This window comes from Amblyomma mixtum, chromosome 3 (assembly GCF_055824585.1).
Source record: "Amblyomma mixtum isolate Tamu chromosome 3, ASM5582458v1, whole genome shotgun sequence".
NCBI lineage: Eukaryota > Metazoa > Arthropoda > Arachnida > Ixodida > Ixodidae > Amblyomma > Amblyomma mixtum.
Window position 1 is genome coordinate 297,970,015 of NC_143014.1, and position 25,298 is coordinate 297,995,312.

A 25,298-nucleotide genomic window follows, 5' to 3' on the forward strand; every position below is an offset into this window, starting at 1 on the left:
GGCATTGCTCCAAGACGAGATCGATAACCTCCATGGTACCTTTCTCCTGCAATCTGTGATTTCACTCTTACAAAGTTCCATAAAAAACAAACTCCACAACAGCATATAATACAAGAACTTTTTCACTCTCGAGGAAAAATGCAGTACTTTCACACCTTTTTATACAGATGGCTAAAAACAGTTGCTTATGTTGCAAGTGCAGTGGTACAAGGGAATTGGAATGAAATAATAAGACTTCCGCAGTGTGCAACAATCTTCACTGCCGAATGTTACGCTGTCTGTGTAGTCACTCAGCAAATAGTAAACAAGAAGCTCACAAACAGTATTGTTTACACAGACTCACCAAAGTAAACGAGAAGCTCACAGACAGTATTATTTACACAGACTCACAAAGTTTACTTACTGCTCTCCACTATAGAATTGTAATCACATACAAAACATTGTAACAGCCACAGCTCAAGGACAAAACATAAAACTCTGCTGGGTACTGAGTCATATTGTAATTAAAAGCAACAACAGAGCAGACTTCTGCGCTGCTCAAGCTTGTGACTAGCAAATAAAAAAGTAAATATATTGTTCAAAGATTGCATTCACTTACGTCATCATAACATAAGACAAAAATGGCAGTCCATATGGAATAATGAAGCAAATAACAAACTACACTTCGTAAAACCAGTTTTAGGTGAATGGAAGTCCTGCACCCACCAGGAACATTTCAAAGAAGTGATTATCTGCTGTCTTCGTACAGGACACACACCTCACACATAATTTATTACTAACAAAACGACAAGCCACAATGTGAACTATGCGAAGGTGAGCTAACGCTAAACCATGTTTTCTTTTCATGCAGAAAACTAGAAAGACTGAGGAAGGAGCATTTTACAGTTTTTTATAATGAACACTTACCATTCCACCCAACTTTGCTCTGAGGTGAACATGCACTTGTTGACATTTTACAGATTTTTAAGTTTTTAAACATAGCAGGTGTTTTAGACAAATTGTAGATGTAATAAATAATGGTCAGCTTTTACAAGCAGATTTTTTGAACCTCACCTCAGCCACTCTTTCGTCCTGAGAAGAAGGCTGACGTCTTTATTCGATTTGTTAGGAGCCTCGACATCCTTGCACAGCCAAGGATGGTTGCAGAGGTTACCAACCTTCATCACAGCTTTAACCATAAGTCACTCCTAAAATTTTGTCATATTTTTACTAGGTTGCATGAAATAAATTTTAGGCCCATTACACCGCCGTTGATTTACACTTTTGTATAACATCCTATATAAAACAATTTTCTATACCGTGACCTTGGCGCATGATAGCCTTAGCCGCTTATGCGCTGTTAAACACAACACAACTCCTGGGGACGAAGGGTGCGTACAAGTAAAACGTGCTGCTTTCAGTTCTTGAATTGTGAAGGGAATGTCCAGGCGATCGTCCCTTGTGGGAGGAGCACATCGATGCTGCTGAGGTGAAGAAGCACTTCCGCCAATTCTTGAACAGAAATCTTTCACGACCTCTAGTTCTTGCCATTTTCATGAAATGCAAATGCACGGAAAGGGTGTTGCTGCTGGGTGCATGTCGGCAGTGCTCGAACGATGTGCCCGATTTTGGAGAGTGGTTTGCGGGGATCCAATCTGTTGCAAAATGACCGCTACCGTTGTCTGCCTAGACTCTCTAAATAGTGAAATTCTGGAATGTGGTCCATGTCCATTAGCCGAGTGCTGGTGAACTCCTTGACCAGAGTGATGTTCCTGTTATTCACACTGACTGTTGCAGCATGTTTAATCATGTAGTTTGTTGTTCTCACGTGCCACACAGACTGGTTAAGCCCATTTCATAGCATAAACTTGTTTCCCGTTCATCTATTTTTATTGATTCCTTTGGTATAAATTCAGTCTTTGGAGAGCACAGAAACGTACTTATCTCTGATACTTTGTGCAATCTTCAGCCAGTCCTTGCAAAACTGTACTGTACCAGATGATTGGAAGGTGGTTTAACTTGATAAATCAAGCTTCACATACTTCGCGGTCATCGTGTTGGGCACAATGGACCGCAGCTGCGTCAGGCTTAGCGGGCTGTGCCGCGTCGCCTCTGAATTCTTCCCCAGATCGCGATCCGGCACTGGCTTCGTACGCCGCGAGTTTCGCCTTCGCTTCTGCGACTCGTTTTTTTATCGTTGATGCCTTGAAGGCCACGCTTCTCAGCTGCATGCGCCTCAGGATGCAGCAGTCTTTGGAGCTGTCATTGTAGTAGCGCACTTTTGCGGCCATAAGGGCAAAGAGCTTGTCGGCGAAGACCTCCTGCTTCTTTGCTCATTCGATAGCTTTCTTGATTACTGTCCGAGTCGTGTTGGTTTGAGCTGCCTGCCGAGCAACTTGCGCAACCGAACTTGAGCAACTTGAGCAGCCCCCAGAATGACCTCCATCCTCCATTTTAAGATGAGCAAAAAAGCAAACAAGAAATCAAATAAACAAAAACTCGGTTATGACGAAGTGATGGCAGAGCAGTATTATTCCTGAACCAGTGGTTCTCAAATATGCACGGACATATTCGCGCAGCACACGGGTATCTTTTGCGTTCCGCCTCCATCAAAACCCGGCCGCCGCGGCCGGAATTTTATTAGCCGACCTCGGACTCTGTAGCTGAACACTGTAACCACGTCAGCGGTGGGTGGTGGCGCCATACTCCGCCATGTTTCCTTGCCTGCCCTTCTGTCGTCGTTGCCATGGGAATGAGCCCGGGCGTGGTTCAATTGCCTGCGGTAAGCTCCGAAGTCGGCAGCGTGCTGACAGCGCATGCTGCCAAGCTTCTAACTTTCTCCATGGTGCATGCTCGACTTCAGCGTTTGTTCGCGGAGCCGCTTGCGGGACGCGTGCAAGCTGTTAGCTAGCCGTTAGCGCGGCCCCGCACATCCCGCGATTTTTGCGCTGTGGACAAGCGGACGTGCTCGCATCCACGTACTAAATGGGTAAGTTGGAAGTCCCTTAATTACGCTCAGCACTGACACTTCGGGAGCTTTCATCAGTGTTTCATAGCTACACATGACGGAAGCCAACAGTCAGTTTTTCCCGTTTCTGTCTCCTCAAACATGGAAGCGATGGCATGCATCTGCTTAGTTGAGAAGACCCCTCCCGCGTTTTCATAATTTTTTTCTTGAATGACCGCATCGGATGAGGTTGCAAAAGCGATGCGCTGATTGAGGTGGTGACCAACCAAGGTGTGTGAAAACTGTCTCAAAGATTGCCGCCGGTGCATTACTTCATGTACGAAACTCAAAAATTAAGGGAAATATATTTTCTCAGTTGTATATTAAACACATTCCTTCACACCCAATGTTACTCTTGAAGAAGATGCAATTGTCGACATGCCTTGTGTGCTTAACTTTAAAAAAAAAACAAGTTTCCTTGACAAACTAAATTTTTTGCCCACTGCTTAGCATCATTTTTTGATACTTTTCAGCCACCTTCTCATTCCTGGGAAGAAGGCTGAGGTTTTGTTTGATTTGTTGGGAGGCTCAACATTCTTGCTTGCCAAGGATGGCTGCTGAGGTTACCCGACCTTCTTTAAAGGTTTTGATATTAACCATTCATAAAATTTCTTCCTTCATCACTAGGAAATACAAAACAATATTTTAGGCCCTCTACACCACCAGTACTAATATTTGTAAAATTCTGCAGAAAACAATTCCCCTATGCCTTGAGTTTGGTGCATGATGGCCTGAGATGCCCATGTGCCATAAAACCGAACATAACACAACAACATTGGGTTGCTCCAGTTTCGAACACTCAGACATGGTCATTCTGGTCAAGCTATGTTTCTACACTTTTTCTGCACAAAACTGAGCAGGTAAAGATACCCTTGGCCTCTGGGAAATAATGAGTACTGACATTGTGGAAGGGGGCATGATCAACATCGAACTTTCTGATCAGTAGTGTGTTTCCTCTGGATTATGGGGTCACCCGCGAGCAGCCGGCCGGGAAGGCGCGCTTCCGTGCCAGCTATGCGCGGGCGTTCTCGTGTCCCCAACCCGTGGCGCAGAGTCACAGCCACGGCGGGTTCGGACGAAGTAGGCAACGAACAGAGTACGCTAGGAAACCGTTTATTTACCTAGCGCAAGGCAAAGCACACTGCGGAAGAATGTTCTATCCGATAATATATGGTTCAGCAGCTTACCAGGTCGTCGTCGACTGGCGTTGGATAATCCGGGAGGGCGCGGGCAGGAGACGGGGTCGGCGGGGCAATCGGGCAGTCACCGCGGCGAGAGGAGAGACTAGACAGCCTTTGTTCCCGCGTGAGCTCTCCTTAAAGGGTCAGTCTACTCACCGAGATGAGTATATAAATAATGGCATATTCTGGTAGTTGGCAACCTATAACATCAATAACGAGGGATCTGCGCCCGGTTTAGGCGGGAATTTATATTTTATTTCGACGTTAAAAGTCGCGTAAAAATGCATGGTGGCGACCCCAAACGTTCATTTTCTTCAAGAAAGTGGTAGTCTTTTTTTGTAGAAGCATAAGTGAATATACTACGTACGATTTGTATGCCCCAATGTCAGAGAAATGCACGTTTTGTTTTAGTAAACTGTAGAAGGCATACCGCTCGCTTTTTCTGTAAATCACATGAATATTTATAGTTACACGTACGCAAAACGCAGGCACATTCCCACTTTTAGTTCAGCGTATGCTAGCAGAGACGCAAAAATAAACTCAGCCTATAGTGGCGCCATCTGGTCGTCAGGACGGGAACCATTGCTGTAAACAAACCGACTCTCCACTTAAGCCTAGGAGCGGCAGAATCGTCACTCTAATTATTAAAATAGAGCAAATTTATCGCTTGTATGTTTTCTTATAGGCGAGATGAGACGAAGCGAAAGACAGGCGCCCCATTTATGGCCAGTGAACGCACTGAAAAAGGCAGCAACAACGAGAATTCAGTCCGAAGCGACAGGTCCGGCTTCGACGGGCGCCGCCATGTTTGTCGCCGCGCGGCGGAGATCCAGATGGTTGCCAGATGAGACTACCATCTCATACAGATGTGTTCCCACATTAATAAATTCTATTTTAAAATGTTCTACCGCACTCCTTGGAACCACAGCTGGCTAAACGGTAATTTGAGTAAAGAGCTATCGGTTGCCGCAAAGAAAATATGGTCGATAAAATTCAGTAGACTGACCCTTTAAACCCCTACGACATTGCACCCCCTTGAGCAACCGGTTGCAACCAAGAGGGGTCGTTCACCCCGTTCCTAAGACGCCAGAGCGTAGGCGTGACGTCACGTCCGAGCTGGGGGGGGTGAGGAGAGTGGCCGCGTGGCCCCCCTCTCCCCACGCCCGGCGGCGGCGCTTCGTGGCGTGACTCAGCGCGGGGCGGCGAGGGATATCTGTATATCCCACAGGATAGAGGTGAAATAATGAAGGATTCTTCAGCTGATGTCGCAGACCATCCTCCTTGATGAGGTTGGCTGGCTTCACTTGTCTACATTGACCATCATGCGATGCGTTGGCTCTGACTTGGTCTCAGAGTTGCTTGTTTTAGGTATTGTCAACCTTTTTCTTTATAAGCTCGTGGTCTTCATGCAATGACTTACATGGACATTAGGCAGCAGTGACAGTCTCTCAACTGACTTGAGCCGTTACGTTTGGAGTTCATTGCTTCTAGTTGTCAAGGCTTCCTTGCGGGTGCTTGAAACCTTTGGAAACCCTTGATTGTAAAAAAGGAACTTTCAGGGGCCTTGAGAGGCCTGGAATTTCCATGGATCCTTGAAAAAAACAATTTTTGAGGTATTGAAGGGTGCCTTACTTTTTTGTCAGGACTTCTTGCCGGTTTTGTAATGTTTACAAGATTTCCCCTGGCGTAGTGCTGAACTTTTCTGAGGTGAACTGCTTGGGAAAAGGTTCTTGGACCAAACCGTTGCATTGACAAGCCAGTGATTCGTTTTGCCATCAAGCAACCCTAAATCTGCCTCTTGTGATAAAAGCCCGCTTGTGGCCCTTTTTACTGAAGTGATGGTCTTGTGGTAGAGCATACGCCTCGTATTCGGGAGATGCTGCGTTCGATCTTCAGTGCTGCCAGGTACCCCCGGTTTTTTAATCTGTATAAGATTTCCTCCATCCTGTTGCTTGGCTTTTTGGGGTGAACTGCGTAAGAAAAGGGTCGTGGACCAAACCGTTGCATTGATGGGCCAGTGTTTCGTTCCACTGTCATGCAACCCTAAATCTGCCTCATGCGGCAAAAGCCCAATTGAACACATCCAACGTCACCACAACTTGTTTGCAAAAACAGCCGTTGCTGGTGATATACCTGTATTTCATACCTTTTCTAGCTCATGAAAGCTCCATTGTCATAAAGACAGCCTCTTTATATTTAACATGGTAATCTATCTGTGCAAGCAACTTCAAATTGTCTTCTGTGTTCTTTTAGGTGATGGGAAGAGAGCACAGTGGGTCGAGGAACAAATGCGAGGTGCCAGTGTCTTAGCTGAAATCAAGAAGTGGGTTGGGCAGAACATGTACTGTGAAGGCAAGATAACCAATGCTCCCTTTGGGTTATGGAGTAGGTTCAGAGGGAAAGTAAATGTAGCAGAGAATGGGAGAGAGTTCTTTGGGTGGACGAGATTAGCAGGGATAACATGATTACAGCTGGCACAGAGGCCTTTGTCCTGCCATGGATAGTGGATGATGATGAAAAAAAGGGTGCAAGTGGTTCTAGTTGGGTTGTGGCTAGTTCCAATTGGTCTTTTTTGACTGGGGAGTGTTGAATCTGTTCCACAGCAACTCAATCCACCACTGAGCGTCTCAGCACTGGTAATGAATGCATGTGGGCATGTGTATTCACACCTCATGATGCAAATAGTTGTATGGTGTTCACATAGCTGGCGATTTTTGGTCATTTGTGAGATGGCTCAGGAATTATTCTTGCGATAAACCCCCGCAGGGGGCATCTGTTAAAGCAGGTGTTTGTGTACTCTGTGACACCATGGACTCTGCATGCCATAGCCATATCCGGGAAAAAGGGGATCCCGGTGGTTGAGCTGACACTGGGTGTTCGGACCTTTAAGGGTCTTCGGTGGAGGCAACACACCACTTTGGCCCCAGTTTCCTGTAGACGACACCTACGGGCTGACCCACTCAGGGAAAATAAGCAGATGCCTTTTCCTGTCCTCCTGTCCATCGTTCGCTTTCTTATCATCTTTCTCAAAACTTTCCTGTCTTGTTCTCCCTTCTTGGTTTTTCTTTTTTCATGTGCAGCTAGGGTAACCTTGTGTGGTGAACTACCCTGAGTTACACCATATTTGGTTATAGTTTGGGTGTACAGCTGACACAAAAGAAAGGTAGCCTTCCCCGAATTCCACATCATCCATAGTTACTTAGGTGGAAAATATGCAAGAATCATAATCCCGTTTCTTGTATCAGTGTGTTTAATAGATGTCGTAGGCCTTGGCTACAAGTATGGGTGTGCAAATATCAAAATTTTCAAATACGAATATGCAGAATCAATGCGTTCAAATATCGAATCGACTGTAGAATATCTGTCCAGTGAAAAAAATGACAAAATATAAAAGAAATTGGCGGACACTGTTGACCTTGTTTATATCAGAAAGGAAAACTAAATTAAACTCCAATTGCATAGAATTGTAAGCTGTTTAGCTAGACAGCGTAAAGTGTGCAGCATCTAATCCTGCCATACATGACGAATGACAATGGCCCTGCGAAATTGAACACAATGAGGTGAAGTATGACTGCGTATCAACAAAAATGACATAATATATAGCAGTACCCTGTGCAACTGGTAGTATGGTTAAATAGATTGGGCAATGAGGACCTTTGCAAAAATAGTATGAAAGGGCACTTGACTGGTGGCAATGAAACTAGTACAGACTTTGATGCATGGAGATAAAGTGCTCGACATATTCGGAAAGTAAACGTTTGCTACACAGAGACACTACCCCCTGCAGCTGAGCACTCTTTCACATTGGCACAGAAGTAGCAGGGATGGCCAGGTACCGCATGCACAGTTTGCTCAAATGGGGGTACATGGGAAGAAAAATGGGAAGACAAATCAAGTGAATATGGACCACCCCATGGGCGCGTTGAAGTTTGCAGTTGATTTAGTAGTTGAAAAGTTGAAATGAATGATCTAGAAAGATGCCATGAATGTGAGCACCCCAGGAGGAATCCAAAGGGTAGCCCCATGAAGTGTGAGCACTGTTGAAATCTCCAACAGGGGTGCCCAAGTGGTTGTTGCAGAGGAAACAGATCCAATTGTGCTCTTGAAGAAGGAAGGCCCAGACCTTGTCTTTACCATCACGCAGGTGGATATTCACTTCAGATGACTTATTAGCAAAGGCTCGGCATTGCACCACCAGAGGTGATGCACTATCAGTGGCGAAGTCGGAGAGCTTCAACAATCAGGGTGGTCAACTGCTCCATGAGCGCCATTATTTTGTCCACTGCCGGGGTGTGCACATTTAGTGGGACGTCGACACCAGTATGTGGCACAGTACTGTTTGGAGATGCTTCATGAGGAGGTAGCTCGTTTGTTATGTTTCTCCAAGATGGCTGTGAGCGCCACTGTCCTCGGCATTTTGCGAGTTCCTCTAAATCGTTTATTACATTACCAGAATCGGAATTTAATCCTTACCGGTGATTTTAATCTCCCTGCCATCGACTGGGACAAACCGTCGTATGTCCTATGTGCCTCATGTGATGTTATTTTAGATCTGATATTTTCATTAAACCTTACGCAAGCTGTTCGTGAATACGCCAGAGAGCCATCTGTTCTAGACCTAATCTTTGTTAGCCAAACCTTTTTCGATGGAGTGCTTGATGTTGAACCGGGAATCTCAGATCATTGTCTTTTATACTTTTGTTGTGCTTTGCCTGTTTCTTCAGGGATGCATCCAGCTAAAATGATAAAGGACTATGTTTGTGCTGATGATAATGCAGTTATTGACACCTTACAATCGCTGTTAAGCAGCTCTTGTGGGAATGACGTTCATAGTTTATGGCATCACTTAAGAATGCAGTGCAGTACAGTACTGAACATTTTATTCCACTTAGGAAAGTGTACATCAACCATCGCAATCCTTGGATAAGTCGAGAAATTCTTCAACTGAAACGCAAAGTGAAGCGATGTAGGAAGAAAAAGATACCTTCCTGACAACAGTTCCAACTACTGAAACAGAAACTTGCCTTAAAGTGAAAATCAGCGAAGCTTCATTATTTTAACGTTATGCTCCCTGAGTCCATCAGAAGTAATCTCCAAAAATTTTGGAATTTTTTAGGTCGAAAGAGTGAGCAGTTGAGTAAAGTTTGAATTGATGCTGACGTTGTGACTGACTGCACAATGATTGTAGAAGGTTTTACCTCCTACTGTCAAAGTGTGTTTCTGACAGAGAGGGCAACTACAGCTAGAATTCGAAGGGAAGATACTGGTAATGTACCGGCTATTTCTGTGAATGATGTTCTGTCCATGCTGCATAAACTTGATGATAAGAAATGTTCTGGTCCTGATGGGCTTGCATTATCCGAGTTTTTAACAAAGATATTTCAAGTTTCTTTACTTTTTGGTGAAGACCAGAGAACTGGAAAATGGTAGGCATTGTACCGATCCATATAAAAGGAGATAAGCTAAGTATTTCTGACTACAGACCAATTTCAATTACTTCTTGTTGAAAGTTAATATAACACATAGTCTCTGGTTACCTTAATTCATTTCTAGCTAAAAATAACATTTTATCCCCTTTGCAACACGGTTTCAGGAATGAATTCCAAGTTGTTCTTGCTAAATCCGGGCAGGTTGATGCTCTTTTTTTAGAGACTTCCGCAAGGCTTTTGACAGTGTTTCTTATAGCAAACTCATTTTTAAATTCAATAGCATTCGCATTTCTACTTACCTTGTCAACTTGATTCATGCACATCTTAAACACAGGAAACAATATGTAGACGTTAATGGCTGTAGATCTAACGATCTTCCAATTACTTCAGATGTACCCCAATGCAGCGTCTTGGGGCCACTGTTTTTCATAATCTATATAAATGATCTGTTGGCTTCTATCCTCAAAAATCTCTTTAAAGCTTTTTGCAGATGACTGCATACTTTTTAAGACCATAAATAAACAGAAGGATGATTACATCGTGCAAAATGCGCTTCTAGCTGTTCATCAGTGGTGCGTAAAATGGGATATGCAATTAAACCTTGATAAAACTGTTCTCTTACGCATTTCACGCAAAAAAAATTTTTAGCCCTTTCTCTTACAGCCTGCTAAATCATTTAATCCACGAGGCCGCTAAGGATGGTAGGTTCACCGCGGTAGTATTGGAAGGGCGATGAACGACAAACTCACAGCAGTTCGACGAGCCCAGAACGTGATAAATAGTGGCTTGAACATAATGGAGAGGGATGGCATTTATGTCAAAGCGCAATGTAGGCTTGATGGTGACGCGGAACAGTTTTGAAGTCGGTAGACGCGCACCTGAGGCGCTACTCACCGGGGGTTTCTGTTGAGGTGGCAGGGGCTCAGTCGGTTCAATTGGTATCCTTGGTAGGGAAGACACAGTTCCGTGAGGCATCCAACGATGTGTCAGTGGCTCGGCCGGTACTGTTGACTTTGGAAGGGGAGACGTAACTGGAGCCACGGGCACAATTCTTTCAAGCAGTGCAAGAGGCACGGGGGTGGTGGAGCTATCCATGTCACAAATCGCAGAGTCAGAAGACGCTCCAGCAGGGAAGTCCGTAGCCGTTGAAGCTTGCAGTGACATGGAGGCAGGAGAAGACCACATGACTGCCACCGATGAAGCTGAAATGCCACAGGTGTGTAGCGCAGAGCTAAGCCTAGCTTGAGCCTGGGGTTGTCGGTTAGGTTTTCTTACTTTAGGTTTCGCCCACCTTGCTGGAAATCTGTCCAGGGGGGGTGTCCTTGACCTCCGTTTGCACAGAAGGCAGTTCGTAGCCTTCCCTAGGTGACCGTGAACAGGGGAAACAAGAATAAAACACAGAGCTCAGAACAAACACGTCTCAGCTCGAGCCCTTCTTCTTCCTCCAATACCACATTTGCCATCTGAGGTTTCCAAGCACTGCAGTGTTCCAAAAGTAAATGGAATCTGGCACGAAAGTGAGGGACACTTTTCAGTACTTGAAATCACTGTCGCTGTAACAGTGGCTTTAGTGCCTCCATGAATTCACTTGCATCTTTCCACTCCGAAGAGTCCAAAAGGTTTTTAGCAATACTATGGTTGCCATCTATGGTTTCAAGGCAGTGCATTACTCTAAAGATAAATGAAATGGAATCTGGCACGAAAGTGAGGGGTACTTTTCAGTATTGAAATCACAGTTGCTTCATTCAATGGCCTTAGTACCTCCACGAATTCACTTGCATCTTTCCACTCCAAAGAGTCTGAGCAATCAACAGTTGTGTCATAGGAGGCAAGCTCAAGTGTCACGACTTCTTTGAACTCAAGCAACCGTGAAAGCATAAGGTACAGACTGTTCCACTGTGTCTCAATGTTGTGAACAGTGTAAAGCACGTCCGTATTCGGCTGCTTCTGCCAGTCCTCGAATCTCTTCTGTGCTTCAGGACTCTGCTTGTAGTGTCCAATGATTGCACTTGCTTTCTTGCGCAGCTTGTTCTTTGTTGGTGTGCACGACCTTGCATCACTAATGGCCAATGGAAGCATGTGAACAAAGCATGGCCGCTCCAACCATGGCAACATTCTGCTGCAGCTCGAATGTTGTGGCCATTGTTTGTTGCAGTGTCCGTGACACAATCATTGGGTATCTCCCACTTGGCGCATTGCAACTCTAGTAAAGTGGCAGTGTTATTAGACATGTGAGCTCAAGCCTTTGGCGCATGTTCAAGGTGAACTGTATCATCTTGCACTGTGAAGTGGGGAAGTGGCAGGTTAGGCTTAAAAACTCTGTGCTTAAAAAATCTTCAAGAGCATTGCGGATATCATCTCTTAACTTTGCTATTGTGTTACTGTACAGGGAATGGACAAGCACGTGCACTAGTTTTGAATTTGACAGCGAGTTATATACCAGCACCATTTTGTTCATCAGTGCACTGAGGCCATGGTCTTCGACGATGCTGTATGGGTGAAGATCCAAAGCAGTCATCTTTGTTGCTTTGAGATAAAGTGCATTTTCTTTTTAATATGATAGCGTTAAAGGCCTCGTTACCCAAAAAACCTGGCATCGGCGTTGTTGGTGTTGTGAGCGAAAAATCACGAGCAAGGTTCTGGCGGGTGGTGCCCAGGGAGCAACTGAGGAGGTAGGTGGGCCGCCTAGGTCACGTGACCTTACGGTGTGATCACAACCTGCCCACCAGATTGTGAGAAAACTGGCCATTGTGGCATGTGGCAGTTAAATTAATGATTGGTTGCTCGGGAAGAGGAACCTGGGCCGTACAAGGCCCACTACTGGGAGCACCTGCTGTCACAGGGTAGTGGCGCATTGCTTAACTGCTGCCCCACTGCACCAAGAGTGGTATGAGGACTTCCAGGGATCTATGTATGTAAAGGAGAGAATGACCTTATGCATATATGGCAATTAACCCATTACGCTATCGCATGATACCCTGAAAGCGAAATTTAAGTGTCCGCTCCAGTTTTTTTTCAGGCAGGGGTTGTTGTTTGTGAACTAATTCACGCAGCATTGGTTGAGTTTTCGAAAACGCTTTTGCGGCTCTTCTATTGTGGTCTGCCATTATTGATAGATGATGAATGATTTTTATGCGTCGTAATTGTTCCACTCAGCCTTTGTAGAACACATTCTCACAACTTGCACTGCGCCGTTGACAGCGAAAGTTTTGAGTAACACTCCCAAAGATGGCTCTTCCCACATTTCTTCTCCGATTGTCTTAGCGGTGCTACTTACCGATTGGCTTGGTGGTAGTTGGTGCTACAGAATCCCTATGAAATGTAACAGGTGCTTAGGTCAGTGCTTAGGTCAGTGGTTGCAGCGGTGAAATACAGTCTGTGATTGGTCAGACTAAGCAGGCTCACTCTGAGTGATGGCATTGTGACTAGGTGAATGACCATCTTCTTCACAGTTTGATTTACTTTTCTCGTAGGCTGTTCTTGTTACCTTGCCCACTCTGCTTGGCCCTCAGACTGCAGCATTTGTTAAATAAATAAAATGCTTATGTGTGCATACGTCCTGAAAATAAGGTCCCTGCTGGGGCACCCCTGGTACCCCATAGTTACTACGTGCACTTGCAAAACTCTGTTCAATTATAAACCCTCATCCATGAGACCTTTACTACTCCTCTTCGCAGATATACACCAAGAGTTAGGAATAACGGATACCTTCATAATATTGCGTCAAGACAAAATCCAGTGCCCCCCTGGTACAGCTTCATTTTGTTTATTTGACTTCAGATTAACACATTTTTGTAAAAAGCAAACACTGCTCTAAAACATATTACATATTACAAGAATACCTAGCTCTAAAAGAAAAAAATATCAACTGTACAGAATTTCTTACAGATGGCTCAAAACTGATAATTATATTGTAAGTGCTGTTGTACAAGGGAACTGGGAATAAACAGTAAGGCTGCCAAACTGCACATTCATTTTTACTGCCAAATCTTATGCTGTCTGTGTAGCTATAAGAAAATTAATCAATCAGGATATCAAAACCACTTTATCTATACTGATTTTCTGAGCTTACTCACAAGCATTACATTTCAGAAATGCAGCTGAAGCCTTAATAGGAAGCATGATTCATAACATTGGAAAATCCACATCACACGGATGCACAATAAAATTCTGCTGGGTTCTGAACCGTGTTGGGACAGTCAGAAATGAGAGAGCTGATTTATATGCTGCACAAGCTTGGAAGAAGAAAATTTAAAAAATGCTCATCCCATTCACTGAGCTCTATTACTGAGCCAGAGTACTCGGGTTCGAACCCGACCGTGGCGGCCACGTTTCGGTAGAGGCGAGATGCAAAAGGTGTTCGTGTGCTGTGTGATGTCATTGCAGGTTAAAGATCCTCAAGTGGTCGAAATTATTCCGAAGACCTCTGCTACGGCACCTCCTTCTTCCTTTCTTCTTTCACTCCCTCCTTTATTCCTTCCCTTAGCCTGGTTCGGGTGTCCACTGAGATATGTGAGATAGTTACTGCGTCATTTCCTTTCCTCAAAAACCAATTTTCAATTTCAGTCCCATTCAGAGATTGCATCAAGTTAGTACAGCATAAGTTTATTTATTTAAAAATTATTTACAATACAAGGGCCCTCATGCGAGGGTATTACATAAGGGGGGGGGGGGGGCGAGATCAATGGCAGGCTAAATGGAATAATGGAGCAAATATTATGCTGCATCTGGTAAAGCCCACCGTAGGAGAATGGAAGACATGCGCACACCAAGAATGTTTTTCTGAAGTAATTTAATGCCATCTTTGTATTGGACACATGCACCTGATACTTCTTATTGACAAAACAGGACAAACTTCTGTGAGAAGCGGGGTGGTGAGCTCACAGTAAACCACATTTTATTCTCATGCCACAACTTGAACATCTCGGGAAAAAATATCTTACTCTATTCTGTAATGAACACATCCCTTTCCACCTAAGCTTGATCCTAGAAGATAATGCACTGGTTGAAACTTGATCTGTTTTAGTTTCCTGAGAGAAGTAACACTTCTAAACCATTTATAGTGTTAAAAAAAAAATCTAACTCCCTCCCACCAAAGAGACACAATTAACCTTGCAATAAGTGTATGATGGCCTTAATTGCTTTTGTACCATAAAACCCAACAAAACAAAACACAACTTTTTTGACAAACATCTAATTAGGTGCATACATTTTGTACCTATTGTGGTAGCTAAATATCTGATTAACTACATACATTTCATACCAGTCGTGGTGGCCCAGTGGCTTCGGTGTTCGGCTGCCGATCTTGAGATAGTGTGTTCGGTCCCGGCTGTAGTGCCCATATTTTGGTGATGGTGAAATTCAAAACTACCCATGTACAGTGCGACATTGGCACAAAGAGCGCTAGAATTCACCCGCAGTGCGATGTTGGCACATGTTGAAGAGCGCTAGGATTAACCCAGAGCCTTTCACTGCAGCGTCCCTCATAGGTCATGTGTCACTTTGTGATGTTAACATCATCACAAGTGGCACATGAAGCGACACTGGGTAGTGGGCTTGGGGACAGCTCTGCAATGCAGCTCACAAACCTGTTCCATTTCTGCCTCTTCCAGCTCAAGACAATCTCCAGCCCAGGCTCCTCCACGGCACCTTATCAGTGCTGCAGGCAGACAAGCGTGAAGTAACGTGTGCTCTGCTGACTTACAAGTCGTCACACTGACGCCAGTCCCTGTGGCTCCCACTAAGTGACTAGTGCCGTCCACAGCTGGTCATGGGGACAATGCTACAATGCGGCTGACAACTTTCTTCTGCTTCTGGCTGTTTCAGGTTTTTTTACATTTCTTCTCAACGCTCACATAATGCATTCCCTGTTGTGTTCCCATGCCCACAGCTGCTTTTGAACTATGTGCATGAGTGTTTCTGTATGATGAAAGTGTTGTTGTCCATGGATGTTGAGCTGAATCCAGGGCCGAATGACAAAATGCCTTGAAAAACTGCCCCACGGGCCCAAAAATCTCCATATAGCAAAAGCGATGCGGTTTTAGCATTGCTTCATGATCTTAGAGACAGATCTGCAAAAATTGAAGGACAGACACTTATATTTAATTCCCTGCAAAGGCTCACAGCCAGACAGAAAGAATTGAGTAGACAAATATCTTGGTCAGCTTTCGTTCTTTTTGATAGTGAACATTGCAGAATGAAGGGACATACGCAAACTCTGTATTAGTAGTAGATTATTTTGGATTTGCAAAGTTTACTTTATATGAGTTGTATAAAATTAACATATCCAGCATGCCTTTGCCCGAATAATTTATAGACTTTTTTTTGCAACCTCTGAGGCTTCACCGGTGCAGGACACAACACCTGCTTTGTGCTGCCGTAAATCTCGGAGTGCTGCTCGGTCGACAAGTTGGCAGTCGGAATGGTTTCTAACTATGCCTATGCTACACCTGGCCTGCATACTTCAAGGTTACAAGCTGTGTTTTTTTTTTGTCTCCTCTGTGGCAAGCTGCAATTGAAGCATTTGTGTGCACATTCTTTTTTGTCCCAGATATTAGAAAATGTTCCAAGTTGCATCTCCTTCGTTGCAATCAGTACAGTACATGTGGTACTGCAGATGGCGAAAAGCCTTAGGACAAGCTTTGATGTGAGCAGCGATGAGTTCTATAGATCGTTGGACCATTGAAGGAAATGCGTGAAAGCACTAAGTGACATTCAAACCATATAGTGTAATTAATTCTGGTGACTGGCTATTGGCAATGGCCACGACAAGCTGGCCCAAGCTCCAGGTGTGCCAGTAGTTACTAAATCTTTAAAGCAATCCACTGCACTCCACTATACAGCATCTCTCATAACCCATATGCAGCTCCAGTAGGTTAAACCCCACACCATTGGTTGTGATAATTGTGTGGCTCGTAAATGAAGCTGATCTGCCTCTTACAAAGCAAAATCTTACACTTGCTGCTTGGTCTTTGTTTTCATATAACGTGAAAAACCTTTTTTTAATGCTGCTTGCAATTCAGAAGTTAAGATGTTCTGCTCAGCATATACAGTCAGGTATACTATGCCATCATAAGTGCATCTTACAAATAAATGAAACCTTGTGTATATTAGACAACATTTCTATTATGAGTGGATAGATTGTCCTTCGAAAGATTGGTTTTTATGAGCAGTCAAAGTCACACTATATCATGGCAGCATCTAGAATGCACCATAATGGAAGAGCAAGCAGATATTTTATGCTGTATGGAAGGCTTTTGGCTGGAGCCATGGCCTTGCAATGAGCTCACATTAAGTTTGTCTTCGTGCTGAATTGAAAAGGTCCAATTTTTCTTGCCTTCAGTGCTGGTTCCTTTGCCAGTGTGGCAAGGCCTTGGTGTGTAAATATTTTGCTTCTTTCTTTTTCTTATTTTTTAGAAGAAGAAACTTTGTGCAGGTAAGAGTGGGAAGAGTTGTTGGTAACAAATTTGCAAGAGGGTATAAAACACAAAGGTTGTATATGTTTATTTGGGTTGTCTGATGGATGCACTGCTTTCAATCCATGTCTGCATGGTAGATGTGACTTCCACATAATGGTACTTGTCGCAGCCCTTAAGTGTTGTTACCCTCAGCCCACAATGCTTGGTGCTGTGCTAGCAGCATGAAACGATTTTAAGCCCCTGTTGCCAGTGTGCCACAGGTGACCTTGGCATCAGAACGGAGGAGAGCAATGAACCGAACCTAAAAGAACATAGGAAAAGCTTTCCTTCGCCCCCTGGTGTCTATACATTCTGCGTCTTTATAGTTCTGTGGTAGGTGAAGCCAGTGCATGGCCCGAAGAAGTTGTCCTGCAGCTCGAGAGGTGCGCACGCAGAACTGACGGCACTTGATGAGAGAGGTGACAGCACCGCGTGAGTTTCCATCATTATGTAATGTGCATGCCAGTGCCGCATCCATCAGTGCAGCCATTAAGCCACTCTAATTTGTTCTTTGAGGTGGTGGTCAACGAAGTGCAGGTGGCAGTGTCCGGCCCAGGTGCAAGTGTGTAGCAGGGCTGATGTCGGTGGTTGCCATACATAAAAAGTGGGGAAGAAAGCCGAGTGCGCTGTCGCTCACAAAGAAAAGCTAAGGAAAGAAAAACAGCAACTGAGAAATGCTCCTAAAAACTTGAGTGTGGTTATGAGTATTTGTGAGGGTGCACCTTTCCTGCTGTGCATTTCATTGCTTACATCTACTCTCAAAGAAGAGATAGTCTGCGAATTTATTTGTCCTGTTGTCCTTTTATTACACTTTTCTGTTAATATATCTTCATTATTTTTTACCTTCAGGGTGCCTGGCACACTGGGTGGCATACTGGGCCCATGGGTTGTCGTACTTGTCTCCTGCTTTGTTTACTTTTCAGAGAAGGGCAGTGCTCATGGAGTGGTTGTTGCTGTTTGCCCTGGTCTACGTCTCAGCTTCTACTGATGCAGGTGAGCCCATGGTCTGTTGCCAGTCTTACTTGGGTTATTTTGCATATGCCTCGATCCACCTTTGTGTATCTTTGTCCTTTTAATGGCATCTACCAGTTTTAATTTCCTTTAGTCTCGAGTCTGCTGAATTTTCTGCTGAGTCAGAACTTTTGACCACAGATGTTTGGATACGGTCTTGGGCAAGGAAGGGTGTGCTAATACCGTATATACTCGTGTAAGGGCTGCCCCCGTGTAAGGGCTGTACCCCCAACTTGTCCGCCGGCAATTCTAAAAACAAACAGTGAGCCAAAAACTGTTTCATGCGCGCATAATTTTGGCCGCGTAAAAATCGCTACGACCACGAATGCGTCGTCTCGCGCATCATGCTTGGCCTGGTATTCCGCACACGCGGTCCGTCATCGACGCTAGCTAACTCGGCGCTCGCACCAGAAAGGATTGACAAAACGTTATCCTGTTAGTTGTGCCTCACCGTGCAAGAAGATGCGAATGGCACGTTTTTGGGCGGTGACGCGCCACTCCAAGCCGTCACAAGTGCCGCACCTTAGGTGGATCTTAACTTACGATCACGTGAAGTTTCCCAGTAAAGTAATACAGTGATCAAGCAACTGCTAGCAACCTGTCTTACTGCAGGTGGTAATCGCGCAGATCGCGCGGATTCGTCGCGCCTGCGCTCATTCATTATAAAAATGGGTATCGGGACGCGTAATCGGGGCTGTGCTGTAGCAGAAATTTTTAGTGGAAAAACGCCGGTTCCATGTAAGGGCTGTACCCTGTGAGAACCGCGGAAAAAAAGTGCGGCCCTTACACGAATACATACGGTAATGAGCTACTTCAAAACGGCATAAACTTTTATATTTCTTCATTTGTTGTGGCATAATATTCAAGCTTTTGCTTTTAATTATCAAACCTATAGTGTTGTGCCAGTGTCCTTTGGAGCATTGTAGGAAGGACATGACTCGTGCTATATCTATTTTTACCACGAAAATAGAAGTGTATTCCTACTACTGGTCTGCGATACTCAAAATTTCAGATAGTTTACAAGTATTGTTTGCTATTTGGTTCAGCTTGTGCCACATTTTTACTGTTCGACATATTTTAGCTTTTCAATTTTTTAAAAGCAACAAGCTTAGAATTTTTTTCATCATTTCTTTGTCATTTATCTAAATAGGAGTCACACATTGTTTGTGGCAGTTGTTGAAATTTACCCCTTCTTACAGACCCGTGTACTGTGCGATGTCAGTGCACGTTAAAGAACCACAGGTGGTCGAAATTTCCGGAGCCCTTCACTACGGCGTCTCTCATAGCCAGAGTCGCTTTGGGACATTAAACCCCATAAACCAAACTAAAGGTGTACTGAAGAGGAATCTGAACTCGTTTTTTTGCCGCAGGAACTCAATCTACACATTCGCAGCATTCTTAGATACTTCGATTTATTGCCCTGTGCTTCCAATTTTCCTAATTAAATCAGATTAACGTCCGGCTCCCGCCTTTTTTTTTTTAATTCCCCGCATACGGTGGGAGGAGTCGACCAATGCATGGAGTGCCTTTCAGGCAGTCGCGTGGCGACTTTGCTTTCGCTTTTATTTTGTTTCTTCTATGTTTCCGTGAATAAATAGGTCTAGTCAGAGACTACATAGCTGCAAATTAGGCCCACGGAAATAAAAATACGCGTGGACTCTTTGCTTTCGCCGATCACTACATATCGCTCCGCTGATGGCAGAACGGAAAGCCGCCGCGGGACTGGGTGAAAAGTTGGTTGGGTCCTCCCACCGTTTGTGGGGTATTAAAAAAAAAAAGACAGGAGCCCGACGTTAATTTGATTTAAAATATGGAAATGAGCCACACAGGGCGATAATTCGAAGTTTCCAAGAACGCTCGGAACGTGTAGGTCGAGTTCCAGTGGTAAAAATATGGGTTCAGATTCCTTTTCAGTGCACCTTTAATACTTTCGAGCTCAATTAAAACGACCGCAGCACAAGGGCGGTGCTACCGTCAAAACATGCATTACGGCAGTGGGACTGCGTCTCAGATACGATGAACAACTGTGGCAGTGTAAATCAGAACGTGCAAGGAGGCACACAGCAGATGGAGAAGCTTCTCCGGGCCCACGTGATACCCTCCGCCGAAAAATACATGGGTACCCAAAAAAATGCAGTACAAATAGGCCAGACATTGCGTTCAAAATGGCACAGTTTTTCCAAATGCTGCTGTCGAAAACTCATGCTCTGAAAGGCGACACCTGCACTGGTGAAAGCCACAGCATGATTTTATGTTAACATCCTAGTGTGCACGGGGAGGAGCGGCAGCGACCGGCAACGGCCCTTTCTCATTAATAAATCTAGTGCACTGTGATGCTTTGGGAGCTACGGTTTTGTAAGCTATAGCCCGAGCACAAAAGATCGGATAACGCGTGACTTTTAATTTTCATGCGACAAGCGGGCAGCCAAACATAAGGTTCGATGACACATTGCGCACAATTTGCTCGCCCAGCGTCTTTTTGAGTGTGACCATGACTCAGCAGAAAGTATATAAGTTCCAACTCGTGGATAAAAACATTGCAACGCACCGCGTGTTGCCTTCTCTAGCTGTGGTAACAACGTTCTTCACGTCACCAAATGGTTTATGAGGTTTAACGTCCCAAAAAGTGGCTCAGGCTATGGGGACACTGTAGTGGAGGACTCCGGATAATTTCGACCACCTAGGGTTGTTTAGCATGTACTGACATCACAGAGTACACGGGCCACTAGAATTTCGCCTCCATCAAAATTTGATCACCATGGCCAGGATTGAACCCACCTTTTTTCGGGTCAGCAACCGAGTGCTATAACCACTGAGCCACCGCGGCGGCTTCTTGTTACCAAATGCCAAGTTCAACATCCAGCCACCGGACATGGGTGCCATTCATGCACTCCAGATTTCCTATCATCGGTGCACCATCGAGCTCATGCTGATAGCAATTCATACGCCTGCGATGTTCCGGTTCAGTTATCTTTTTTTGCTGCTGTGAAAATGATTAAGGCCATCTGGATGAGACTGACTGCATAGTGCATCAAGTATTGGTTCCGTAATTTAACATCCACGGGATTTGAAGCATATGGATTTGTAGCAACGCGTTGTTGATGGACAGGTGGCTGGACATGAAATAGTCTGAGATGGCTTCGTTGGCGTGGATCTTGACACGGGCATCACAAAGTCAGACTCTGACGAAGCCATTGCATGCGAAGCAGGAGTGCTGCCCAACTGCAGAGAATCTGAGGATGAGGAGGCCAATCTCCCACTAGTTGCTGTAAATGCTTGAGCTACTTCCTGCCCTGGCGTGGATTATAAAGTTAGTATGACCGCTCTTGAAGGCTTGAAAAGCGCTGTGTTGTGATAAACATAATGAGCTGTTGTAAGAAATCAGTGCCTGTTTCGTTGGACTTCATATTTCTGGCTCTAAAATGAAAAGTCTAATTACTACGAACCTCAGATACAAAGAACGCAATTCGCTTAGCCGTCAAGTTTGTTATAAGTGGGCTCGACTGTACTTCCACTGAACTTGCTCCTTTTGCTTGAAGCATCATTAGCCAGTGCACAGTAGATAGGCACACCTTGCAGGGCTAAGTGCTGCATGAACAGCGATCACTTGGGCTGTGCTTCGGCGTCCAATCTGTCTTTTTGTATTGCTTAACTAAAATAGAAGGGCTTGCTGCCTTCATGCACAAGACAACAAAGGGGATTTGCTTGCATAAGTATGAAGCAGCTGTTATTTTTCCCACGATGGTTCTGCTGGTTTCTTCAACATCTCCAAATTACTGGCTAGGTCTTCTACCAAAACTGTGAATGACTATCTTGTTTCTGTTCTTGTGCCTTGATAGCCTTGACTTCTTACTGCAACACTGTTTGGAATCTGGCGGGAATTGCTTGACCACCCTCTCTTTTCCCGTCCACAGATGCAGAGGTACACCTTTTCCTTCACTGGGTGTGCTGCTATCAGCATTGATGGAGGCATTCTATTTTTGTTGGGTGTTTGGCATTAGATGGGTAACCATCTAGCAATTTAGAGTTTGAGATCTCCTACACTTTTTATTTCCTTGAGGTTATTACTCATGGCTAACACTCCTAGATTCCTGCGATTCTGCAGAAAATTGTGGATTTTATCATTTGTCGCGGAATTGTGTGTTAGTAGTGACACATGTATGTTTATGATACTGTGTTTGTGGACATCAGTTGGAATAACACAATGATGTGAATGTGATTAATGTAATTGTTTGAATTCTCTGGAAACGTGGAACCAGTAACTAAGTTCTGCTTGTGCTTTGAAAGGCTTCCAAGTGCTGAAAGTTATGTCGTAAAGAATTATTCCACAGATATCTTATGTGAGCGTTCTGATAACCCTGGGAAGCACGAAAATCTTACTGGGACGTCCCAAGCGTAACTTTCTAGCCACTTTCTGCTCAACCCAGGAAAATACTTTCTATGTCTGCCTGGGACCTCGCATGAATCTGTCACGGGTACTGTAGATTGGGTCTGTATACTGTTTTTTTTTTACTCTCAAGTTGTTATATAGCACAAATGTTACTTGCCTTGAAGGGGGAAGATCTTGTGTCCTTACCAGAAAGTGAAGGTAATACAACTGAGAATATATTCTGCGTTGTTTCTTTGCTTTCATAACCATGAAACGTACCATTAGCTTCCCTCCACATGAAATAGGCCTAACACCTGATCCTTTTGTTTGCCTGCTGTGAGAAATTTCACTCTGCAAATATCAAACAGGTAACACAGGTGAGAACAAAAGATGCACAGGACACTCTTTCGTCGATCACAGCAGACGACACTTTTCGTGGAAAAAGTATATGAGAGAGGTTATGTGCATGTCACACCGGTCTAACATATTGTCATGCTGTGCAGACCCAGTTCATTTGTCCTTTATCATTTTTTAGCCCCCAGCTTTTAAGCTCTTTTTTCATCCGTGGATAAGTGCTGTGTTATCCGTAAGGTGTGAGACCTGTATTCTGATAACTCTGCCTCCGCTGCATAGTTGAGGTCACAGCTGCAATGTCTGTGTATCATTAGGTGAGCGCTGGGCTGAATGACGGTTGTGTGAGCACTTTTGTTTAAGGACATTTTATTTCTTCAAATTGCCTTAAGAAATTAGAGTGGAGTCAAGTAAGCGTGGTAGCTGGAGATCTCTTGTGCTGAAGTAACCCAAGATGATGTTCCTGGGATTTCCTCTATGGCATGTCCCTCACTGGGACCTCAGAATATGTCCCAGTCAAGTGCAGTGTGGTACCAGGACATTGGTAACTTTTTAGGATATCCCTAGGTTAAGGCACTTTAACTAAGTTGCTCCCTCACCGACTCAAGGAAGTTGGCAGCAACACATCTGCAATCTTCTATGTGATGAGTCACAGTACTGGTGGCTGCTGAAAGCAGTATTGTTGTATTTGCAAAACTGTAATGCGAGCATAATAAGCATATTTGTAGTGGAATTGCATGTTGGCAGACAAATCTCATTTTTTCTTACAATTGTTATATGGACTTCAGTAGGAATGACCGAACGATGGAAAGTGACTATCTTATAATGATTACACAATGGGGGGGGGGGAATTGGAGACATCTGAAAAAATATTCTTGCAGTTATAAAATAATCCCAAAAAAAGATTGGAGTTTGCAAGCATGCTTGAACCGATAGGAGTACAGACACCTAACTTTTGAGTGCGTGTTTTCTTCTTCGTAGTGATGTGTAAGGCATTATTATACGCGGAGTACCACGTGGTATCCTCCTACAACTGCTAAATAATTTATAATCGAATTTCTTTCTCGTGCTATTTTGGTTTCAACAACCGGACAATGGCTGTGACATCAAAGACAGGTTATAGGTCACGTGAGACATGGAAAACTGCAATATAATTGGTGCTTCTTCATACGTTGTCGTTCCGGCTCTTGAGGAAGGCTGGCTTCAGCACTGTGTTGAATTGAAATGATGAAGCAGCGATTATATCACAGTTTTTTCATGCCACACGTCACCTATAACCTCTCTTTGATGTCACAGCCATCGTTTCGTTGTTGAAGCCAAAACTGAAACATCATGACAGAAAAATTTGATTATGAATCATTTAGCGGTGTTGTGCTTGGTGGTCGAGACTGAGGCTTTCACCGCATGAGGACGAAGTGGGCAGACTACGGAGGGAAGCCTTCAGGAGAAGCAGTAAACTTGAAGAGTTATTTACATTCTTACAACATAAACAGGGAGACCAAAAGTCAAGGAAGAAGCTCTCTGACACACTCCAGATTGCAGCTGATGTTGATGTTCCCCGGGAACCTAACTAGGGGACCCCATGCTGGCCGAGGGTCCAATGGGACTTTAGCCTCTTCATAGGCTCTGCCCTCCCCACATGACTGTGCACACACCACAGAAACACGTGCTGGCAAAGCGGAACTTTGGCGCCCTGCAGTCGCGAACTCTTTGGTTAGCCGCTGGCCGACCAGGCCCAAAGGGTCGTTGGCTGCTATGCGGCGATCTTGCCATTTTGAAACACGAGATCTGACGGCTTGCACCGGTGGACTCTTCAGGAGGGAGGGACAAATCAGCCGTGTCCATGCCTGCTTTGTAGGGCTGCTCAGGGGCACACGGCAATGGGTTGGCGCCACTGTCGCTTCTGTTGTCACCACCACTCGGTGTCTCCTCCGTCGGTCCACAGGCATGCACAGTTCGGGAGAAGCGCCGCATTCAGCATCACCAGCGAAGGGGAATTAGATGCCTTTGTTCACGGCGACGCTGTCGCCAGTAGCCGCCTCACACCAGTGTTTCTTGCACCTTCTGCGAGCAGCAGCGGTTTTAGTCACGGTAGCTCAATGGCGCCTGCCTGGCTCGCCTGTTACCACTGGCTGGGCCTCCGACCACAACAGCGGTCATAGGCAAATACCACAAGGTGATTCATGCATAGTAGTGTCTTCTGCATCATTATAGAGAAGAAAACATGCAAAATGACGGTGTTTCAAAACTCAAGATTGGTCGAAACGTTACGGTGTCATCAAAGGCGGGAAGCTACAAAATGCTAACCAGTAATGGTTAGTACTAGTGCTTACTACTGCACCAACTACAGAGTATTAGAACTGAACTGAAATATAATTTTAATAAAATAACATATGATTGGAATAAAATTGAAATATAATTGCGTCCGCCACGGTGGCTCAGTGGTTGTGGTGCTCGGCTACTGACCCCAAGGACGTGGGTTCGATCCCGGTCGCGGCTGTCGAATCTAGATGG

At 44.6% G+C, this 25,298-nt stretch overlaps 1 protein-coding gene across 10 annotated transcripts in view; it reads left to right on the forward strand.

The window, feature by feature from the left end:
* LOC149355336 (uncharacterized) overlaps positions 1–25,298 on the forward strand; it is a 290,308-nt gene that overhangs the window by 45,414 nt on the left and 219,596 nt on the right. For 7 of the 10 annotated variants that reach the window (XR_016291491.1, XR_016291492.1, XM_089583767.1 and 4 more), the window contains exons 4-6: positions 15,209–15,422; positions 15,950–16,064; positions 17,380–18,046. Coding sequence is in view for 1 of the 10 variants with exons in the window: in XM_089583771.1 (XP_089439897.1) it covers positions 15,384–15,422; positions 15,950–16,064; positions 17,013–17,031; positions 17,977–18,046 (243 nt within the window). In the remaining 9 variants the exon portion in view is untranslated. Of the gene's footprint in view, positions 1–15,208; positions 15,423–15,949; positions 16,065–17,012; positions 17,032–17,379; positions 18,047–25,298 lie in introns of all 10 variants that reach the window. The other 3 variants (XM_089583765.1, XM_089583771.1, XM_089583764.1) reach the window with 2 other exon arrangements.